The sequence below is a fragment of the Cordyceps fumosorosea genome (genome assembly GCF_001636725.1).
Source record: "Cordyceps fumosorosea ARSEF 2679 chromosome Unknown scaffold_9, whole genome shotgun sequence".
NCBI lineage: Eukaryota > Fungi > Ascomycota > Sordariomycetes > Hypocreales > Cordycipitaceae > Cordyceps > Cordyceps fumosorosea.
Genome location: NW_017387309.1, coordinates 99,501 through 108,037, shown reverse-complemented (window position 1 = coordinate 108,037; position 8,537 = coordinate 99,501). Strand labels below are relative to the sequence as shown.

Genomic DNA, 8,537 nt, shown 5'->3' with positions numbered 1-8,537 from the left:
CCCCCCCCCCCCCAAAAAAAGACATCATAGTCAACATCACTCGGGTTGTTATCGTCATCACCATCATCATCGTTGTCATTATCGTAATCAACCGTTTCATTCGAAAGTAAAACCTATATAAGCTAGAGACTACACTCCTTACCCAATCTTACCTTACATACCAAGTACCTACCGAGTGAGATGTTGCTACCAGATTGATATACTCAGTCGTCTTGCTGCCTTTGAACCCCCATTGAGCCGCGCAGTGCTTTTGCTCCCTGCTCCATGGATCATCGGACTGGCCCGGTGGCCTAGATAGCTCTTAAGATCTTAGTTGCGGTGCCGTCAACGTTTTGGAAACCTAAACGGCCTCATTACGGTGGTGTCCAGCTCCAGTAGCTATAGCTCCAGCTTGCGCAGTACTAGGTAGTCTGCTTTCCTTTTCACAATACCAAGGTTGCCTAGTCTTGCCCTCGCCGTCAAAACACACTTGACAAGAGCGCCCCTTCTGAAGATGTACGAGCGGAAGCAGAACACTAGACATGCACGCATAGCAGGTGTTCGTCATATACATAGGTAAATTCGTCCATTTTGACACCCTTGTAAACTAAACGTCATCTATCTGACATGCCACATTGACGCCAGCCGAATTCCAAATGCAATCCTCGCTACTCCATCTAAGCCGTGAAGGCATCGGGGAAGCGACGCATGTTATCGGCCAGAGAGCCGTGGTTGCTGAGGAACTGGACGTAAGCACCGTCGTCCTTGACGCGGCCGGAAGCCTTGCGCTCGAGGTACTCCTCACGGCGCAGGGGAGTGAAGCCCCAGTTCTTGGAGACGATGATCTTCTGGCGACCGGGGAACTTGTACTGAGAACGGCGGAGAGCCTCGAGGGCAAGGGCGCGGTCTGTGGGTGATGGTTAGTAATTGGCACAGAGAATGGGTTTGCCAGACACTCCTAGGCTTCATGAAGGGCGACGTACTAGAGTCACGAGTGCGGACGCTCATGATGATCTGACCAATGTTGACACGGGCGACGGAGCCGTTGGGCTTGCCCCAGGCACCACGCATACCGGTCTGCAGTCTATCGGCACCGGCGCAAGACAACATCTTGTTGATACGGACGACGTGGAAGGGGTGGGCGCGGACACGCAGGTGGAAACCTTCCTTGCCGCTGTTCTTGACGAGGTACTTGTTGGCGCAGATACGGGCGGCCTCGAGGGCCTCGGAGCTCAGCTGCTCATACTCGTTGGAGACGAGGTGGATGCACAGAGGGAAGTCGTCGACGGCGGCACGCTTGCGGCCAAGGTCGAAGATGCGAATCTTGGGGTCGGGGACACCACGGTTGAAGCGCGACTTGGGATACGGCTAGCGGAAGAGGTGTTAGTATTTTGTCTTGCGCATTGCGATTCTCCATGTCGACGTGATCCTGCGTTCCGACTCCTCGCCCAGTGTGTTGCGCCGTGCGTCATCCATTCCCTGCAAATGGACCCTCATATCTCAAGTCTTGGGCGGTCGGTTCGGAGTCGGTTCGCAGGCGACGAAAATTTATTTTCAATTCTCACCTTGTTCTTGCAGTAGCGGTAGCAACGAGCGGGACGGCGAGCCATCTTGTCGGATTTTTTGCTGGGCTTTCCGTAAAGTGGTTGTTGGTGACAGGGGAAAGATGACTCCAACAGAGAGGAAGCCGAAACACTTTCTTTCGCAGTGCCACCAGGATTGATTTCAAAGCTTGCTTGGTAATCTGGATCGGTGGTGTTATCGCTTAAACGTCGGGCGTTTAGGGCTAACACTTAGTCGCTGTTGAGTCCTGATTGGCTCGCGTGGGTGCATGCAAATGCAGCCCTCGCCCCACTACGAAATTTTGGGCTACCCAAAAATCATGGCCCGAGAACAGCCATCCAATCTTTTGAGATTTTGTTCTGCATCAAAGACACGGTCAATTTCACAACACCGAAAACAACACCGTCGAGATGGCTCCCGTTAAGAAGAACAAGAAGGACTCTAACACCATCAACTCCAAGTTGGCGCTTGTTATGAAGTCTGGCAAGGGTTCGTTGTTGCCGCCGCCTGCCACATTGTCTCGGCCGGTATGCTAACATTCGCTCAGTCACTCTTGGATACAAGTCGACCCTCAAGAGCCTGCGATCTGGCAAGGCTAAGCTGATCATCATTGCTGGCAACACTCCCCCTCTTCGCAAGTCGGAGCTCGAGTACTACAGCATGTTGTCCAAGGCCCCCATCCACCACTTCTCCGGCAACAACGTAAGTGCCTTCCCCTGCGCAAATCCTTGCGGACTTCTTCGCCCAGACCAAACGTGATGCAACCTGTTTCGATTCGTAACAAGCAATCCGATCGTTTCTACGACGTCGCTTGACCGAGTGAGAGACCTGAGATTCCTCCAATGGAGGTCAGGTCTCCGTCGGGGTCTGCCCAGCGAAGAAGTCTTGCCTTGACTTTGGAGGGTTCACATTGGCTTACATGTATTCTTCTTCTCCCTACAGATTGAGCTCGGTACCGCCTGCGGTAAGCTCTTCCGCTGCTCCACCCTCGCCATCCTCGACGCTGGTGACTCCGACATCCTCAGCGACCAGGCTGCTTAAGAGATGGTCGATCGCCAAACAGTTCAAAAACCAAAAAGCGTTTCTTTCTGGCGTTGGGGGTATATCGGGTCACCGGCACGTACCAGTCGATGTAATGCGACATGAGGCAACGGGCTCCAGAGTTGAGGTGATGAAACCTTGTCGTTGAAATTTGCCCTGTGCACAAGTGTAATTACACTACCTTCTATGTATAGAAGTGCTGAAATAGACAACTCAATGAAGAAGCAAAGCTCAATACTGGTCTACTCCATTTGACGTGAATGTTGGTAGTTGGCGCTGGCGGCGTCCTTGATGTGGAGCCTCTCGCAACGATGTAATATCATGGATAGCCACACCTGCCGTTCTACATATGGGTAAATTCGTGGTAAGGTGGCGGTTCTCGTGTTCCAGATCTACAGAGTACAGTTCCCTAACCTGCGGTATCGTTTTCTATTTCTGCCTAATAATTCTGCTCTTTTGAGGGATTGCCCCCTGCTCTCTCCGTTGCCGTCCTGCATCTTGGCGGATCATCAGGCCTTGATCAACATGCCAAGATTAGTTGCGCAGAAGCATGGGACAGCGAGGTGCTCGAGCCTTTATGCCTCGCCATCATGCGGTGGATTTCCAGCAAAGGATAAAGGACCGGCTCTATCAATAACATAAGAAATGATATAGAGTTTCCCCGTAAATTATAGAAACCTGCGCGGGGCTCGTCCAGGAGCCCGGTCGTCACTAAATAGTCGCCTGTGCTACTTTCATTAGACACAATGCGTCATGTACATATGTACATAGGCCACGTTGCTGGCAGTGAGAGGTTTGCACTCCCTACGTCGTCTAGCCGATCTTTGCGAATATTATTGGCGCTTTATGCTGTTGCCTTTAGCCCCGGGAAGGGAACACGTCCGACTGTAGGCACCCGTCTCGGACACTAGTAGAGACGAATGGTAATTTGGACTGGGCCATGTCAGATCATGGCATGTGAGGACTGTCTATGCATCCAGCGGGCAGGATATAGAATCCCGTCTTTTTGCACGTGTAGAACAGTTTTTGCCAATGCTGCGAATCTGCCACGTCCGAGACATGGAGTCGTGTTTCGGTGTTCCTCTCTATGTGCCCATGGCAACACAAAGCCGCATTCCTAAGCTTGCTGGCGTAAAACTAGCACGACGTTTAGGCAGGGCGCGGAGGTACTAGCTACCGGCGGTGACTTGGGGGGTCCAGCGACAGAAAGCCTGAAACTGCTTGCTTTGCAGCGTACAAGGTACAAACCTTTCAACTATTGGGCGCAACCTACCTAATAATAAATCTGCTGCGAAACGCCAGGCTGAGCAGGGCCACTAACCCAGGCTGGTTGTCCCTGAATCACAGGCCAGTTGATTATATGTGGGGACATGGCACAGGGCGCTGTCAGTCGGAACCCCATGTTTTGTTGTGCACCTTCACTGTCTCCGTACTACTTACGTTGTCCTCCTATTTCATCCTTGACATTTCAACAACCCATCCTCAAGATATACGCTTCACAACTCCCGTGACTGCCTCTGCTGTCGCCTCAGAATTTTTACCGTGCGTCTAGTGCATTACTTCGCCGAGGCTCTCCTCGCCTACCGCTGCATTTAGCGACATCTTATACAACACCGCTAGTCGCTTCCTGTTCAGAGTTTCAAAAGTCGGCGCCATCATGTCTACTGTCGCCAAAAAACCACCTGGCGGTGTTGGCCGCATCTCCCACACCGAGACCACAACATCACCCAGTGCCTCGCCCTCGCGAACCGCCTCGCAACGTAACTCGACGTCGTCTCCCGTCGGCCACGCACGCACACGCTCAACTCGAATGGGAACACCAGTGTCCGCCCGGGCTGCTGCCGCCGCTCGCAAGAATAGCACCGCTGCAGAGGCAGACGCCCACGCCGAGGCTGCTGCCGCCGTTGAGGATCTCCAGCAGCGTCTAGAGAAGGAGGAGAAGCAATCAGAGTCCTATAGCAAGCAGATCGATGTCCTCCAGACCAAGTTCGACGATGCAGTCAAGGAGTCTGCCAAGCTCGAGGAAAAGGCCCACGAGTACGAAGAGCAGCTTGAAGCCCTCACCAACGACAAACGAGAGGCCACCCGCCAAATCCGCGAGATGGAAACCATTTACGAGGCGGAACGCAGTTCCATGCTCAAGGAAAAGGATGACATGGCCAACAAGGAAGAGGAGATGCAAACCATCATCCAAAGACTCAAAGACACCCTTGCCCAACGTAATCTTGGTGATGATGACTCGCGCCCCTCTCGGACAGGCAAGTACCCCAGCACATCTTCTAACACGCCGTTCCATCACATAATCACATAACCACTAACCTCGTTGCAGCCAACGCTTCGCCTTCGATCGACGGTAGCAGCTTTGCCCCACCATCCTCGCTTCAGAGAAGCGACTCCCGCAGCAGCTCAAAGCTCATCCTACAAAAGGATAAGCTCATCGAATCACTCCGACTAGAACTCGCCGAGGCTCAGATCAAGCTGGTCGAATCAGAAAACCAGGGCGGTGGCCGCCTCCAAGAAGTCGAGCGCCTGCTGATGGAGGCTCGCATGGCCAACGCCCGATTGATGGAAGACAACGAAAGCTACCAGCTTCTTCTTAAGGACAAGACACTTAAGGGTGACTTTGGCCAGAGTGACTTTAGCTACATGAGCTCCAACCAAGACGCCCTGGCTGCTCTTGAAGGCAAAGTCCCCACCGCCTCTTCGCTTGCCGACGAGCTCTCCGATGCCACCGAGGCTGAAGGAGACGCTGACCGTCGCCTCGAAGCCGAGCTCAAGTCCATGAAAGAGCAGAACAAGGCTCTGACTCTATATATTAACAAAATCATCGAGCGCCTTTTGCAGCATCAGGATTTCGAGTCCATCCTCGACCAGTCAAGCGATAGCAAGGGCAATGTCAACAAGGAGTTACCTGCCCCTCCTAACGGCGCGTCCCTTTTGCAGCGTGCCAAAAATATGGCCATGGGCCCCCCCAACGGCAACATCAAGTCGAAGCCGCGCCCAATGTCTGTGGTACAGAACAGCACTGCCAACTCTGCGCATACGGATCCGGAGCGGGCGCCCAGCATTCCTATTGGAAATCTTGGTCGCTCCACTAGTGTTCGACGATCCCGGCCGCAGAGCGAGCAGTTTGCCGGTGCCGCCAGCCTGGTGAGCCAGATGTACAAGGGCCCCGATGGTCCCCTCTCGCCTCCCCTCGGTAACCCTCGAAACTCGGCAGGCTTCTATTCGGGGACCAGTGCTACTGGCAGTGGCGCACCACGCATACCCAGCGGCAGCAGCCAGGCGCCATCTTCGTCGGGCAACTTTCCGGGCATGCGCAGCGAGACATCAAGCATAAGCGGCGAGTCCGCTGATCTCACCACACCGCCGTCCCAGTCGCCTCCGCGCTCTTTGCACGACAAGAAAACCACCTTTGTGGGCGGCACGCCTCGCCCTCTGCGCCTCGTGCAGGAGAATGCCGAGGCTGTCAAGGACAAGGAGAACAAACGCGCGAGCTGGTACACCGGCTGGGGAGGCTGGGCCAAGAAGGATGACACGGCCGCGGTACAGCCAGCGGCTAGCCAACCTATCCCTGAGTAGTAACGTGGAATGACCCGGATTGTCGTCGCATGGCCTTCCTTTCTATAACCCACCTCTCGTCTTTCTCATATTATTCCCCCTCAATTTTGACGACGGAAACATGCAAACAGGTTTTGCTTCCTTACGCTTGGTTTAGTTTCCTGCTGTGCCGGTCTCGGCAACATGCATGATTTTCTTACTTTATTCTCTTTTTCCTTCTCTCTGAGACGAGGTGATCTGGGCATTTGGCGTCTGTTGGTTTTTACATTTTACGCGAAGAAATGTTATTTTTTAACGGGGTTACGTGAATGGGATTATACTGCATGTATCATACGCAAAGAGAGGAGTTGCCAGGCCCGGCCGGCCTGCTCTCTCTGGTGGTCAAGTCATTACCTGCTTATGGAATTTTACGTTTTGTTATGGCATCAACAAGGAGGATGTTGGATAAAGCAAACCCTTGTATAAACAAAAACCAAGAAGAAAGAGGTGGCGCGAATTGGGAGGATACTATTGATTGGATTTTCTTGCTTTTGTGTTGTGTTGTGTTTGTTGTTGTGTCCTTTTTTCAACCCTTGTGCATAATGACAAACAAAGATACCACGCCCGACACTGCTTTTCACCTGGCGTGTGCTTGACACGGCAAGCTGCGCTTCTCTTACGATGATTATTGGCGGCATATCGAAGCCTTTTATATATACATAGATGTAGAGTAGACGAAAGACACCACATGCGGTTCCGTCACGATTCGTGTGCAAAAGAGTTGTGAAACTGTGACCTGCGAGAAAATTCTACAAACTCACCCGCAGCTTACGCAGCGAGCTTCTCGACCTCGAGCGAAGCCAGCACAAACGCGGCCGACCCGAGCAGCCCGTTGGGCACCAGCGGCCGCGACGTGTAATACTCAAACGTCGCCGTCGAGTTGAGGCTGCACACGGCGACGGTCCCGTTGAACCCGACCGTGCCGTTGCCCGCATCCGTAACGAAGTTGGCCCGCGCGTAGTCGTACGCCCGCAGCGCCGCCCGCCGGATGCGGTCGGCACCACCGCAGCCCTCACCGCAGCAGCCGCTGACAGCCTCAAGAAGGCCGAGCCGGCGCGCCTTGAGCAGCGCGAAGACGAACAGGGCCGTGCTGGAGCTCTCGAGGAAGTTGCCGGGCCGGCCGCCGAGGGTGGGCAGCTGCCACCAGGCGCCGGTCTCCGCGTCCGCGAGGGCGACGAGGCGCGGGGCGGCGTCGACGACAGCCTCCCTCATCTCGGCGCAGGGCGCGTCCCCCTCGCCGCGGCGGTCGTGGCAGTCGAGGCGCTCCCAGGCCTGCACCAGCCCCGCGAGAAACCACCCGAGCGAGCGGCCCCAGACGAGCGGGCTCGCGCCGGTGACGGGGTCGGCCCAGACGGCGGTGCGCGACCAGTCGTAGCCGTGGACGTACAGCCCGGAGTCGGCGTGGCGGCAGCGCCGCGCGAGCAGGCGCACCTGCAGCGCCATGTCCGCGTAGTCGACGGCGGGCCTGGCAGCTGCCATGAAGGGGAGCAGCGAGTACATGCCGTCGAGGTAGCTCCAGTCCGGGTAGACGTAGTACCAGAAGCCGCCGTCCGGGTTGCGCGGCTGCAGGGCCAGGGAGGCGTTGACTGCGAGGTACGCGGCGTCCACGGCCGCGACGGCAGGGATCGGGGCGGCGGCGGCGGCGCGGGCGGCGTCGATGCCGGTGGCAATGGAGAAGCGGTCGAGCGGCACGGCGGCGGCGTCGTGCGCGGCGTCCCCGAGCGCGGGGCTGGCGACGGAGATGACTTGCCCGAGGTAGTCGGCGTATCGGGGGAAGGAGGGGGAGGAGGGGTACTGTGTGATGGCGGCGGCGAGGGCGGCGGCGAGGAGCCCGCTCTCGAGGGTGCTGGTGACGGCGCCGGAGGAGGAGACGGTGCCCTGGCCGCGCGACATGATGCTGTCGAGCATGTGCAGCGAGCTCGGGATGGTGGCGGCGGCGACGCCGGACAATGCGACCAAGGGAGGTGGAAGTCGCATTGTGGAAATGTCTTGACAAATTTTATCTGAGAGAATGGGTGAAGGAGGGCAGGACGCCGGGCTTTAGCTACATAGAGATCGGCAAAATGAGGTCAATGCAAGGGTTGATACATTATTAGTCAAGTCGCAACGCTACCTCGTGTATGTCGGCTAAATTGCCGCCAGACATGGCTCAATGTACCGAATCACCATGTACTGCGAATGCTGCAATTCTATCAGACATACATCGTAATTGTTTTGGTGACTGTCTGTTGAACAAGTTCGGTGCAACTTCGACGCCGGGCAACGTGTCTCTGCTTCAGAATACTCGTCAACATGACGCCGTCGATTCATCTCGGGTTGGCAGACTGGCGATAATGTACATTTCAGGTACGTTC

General features: G+C 55.5%; 4 protein-coding genes across 4 annotated transcripts; 2 read left to right on the top strand and 2 right to left on the bottom strand.

Moving 5' to 3' along the window:
* Positions 1-656: 656 nt before the first annotated feature.
* ISF_04204 (60S ribosomal protein L10-A-like protein) lies at positions 657-1,589 on the bottom strand (the record flags this gene model as incomplete). Its single annotated transcript, XM_018847810.1, has 3 exons — positions 657-886; positions 963-1,347; positions 1,545-1,589. The coding sequence occupies 3 exons, from the start codon at positions 1,587-1,589 to the stop codon at positions 657-659; spliced, it is 660 nt and encodes a 219-aa protein (XP_018704766.1).
* Positions 1,590-1,952: 363 nt separating this feature from the next.
* On the top strand, positions 1,953-2,583 carry ISF_04203 (ribosomal protein L30; the record flags this gene model as incomplete). The annotated part of the gene is made up of 3 exons (XM_018847809.1): positions 1,953-2,031; positions 2,090-2,244; positions 2,485-2,583. 3 exons carry the CDS (start codon positions 1,953-1,955, stop codon positions 2,581-2,583), a joined length of 333 nt encoding a protein of 110 aa, XP_018704765.1.
* A 1,657-nt stretch (positions 2,584-4,240) lies between these two features.
* ISF_04202 (hypothetical protein) lies at positions 4,241-6,165 on the top strand (the record flags this gene model as incomplete). The annotated part of the gene is made up of 2 exons (XM_018847808.1): positions 4,241-4,802; positions 4,913-6,165. The coding sequence occupies 2 exons, from the start codon at positions 4,241-4,243 to the stop codon at positions 6,163-6,165; spliced, it is 1,815 nt and encodes a 604-aa protein (XP_018704764.1).
* A 786-nt stretch (positions 6,166-6,951) lies between these two features.
* On the bottom strand, positions 6,952-8,160 carry ISF_04201 (glycosyl Hydrolase Family 88; the record flags this gene model as incomplete). Its single annotated transcript, XM_018847807.1, has 1 exon — positions 6,952-8,160. The coding sequence occupies one exon, from the start codon at positions 8,158-8,160 to the stop codon at positions 6,952-6,954; it is 1,209 nt and encodes a 402-aa protein (XP_018704763.1).
* Positions 8,161-8,537: the final 377 nt, after the last annotated feature.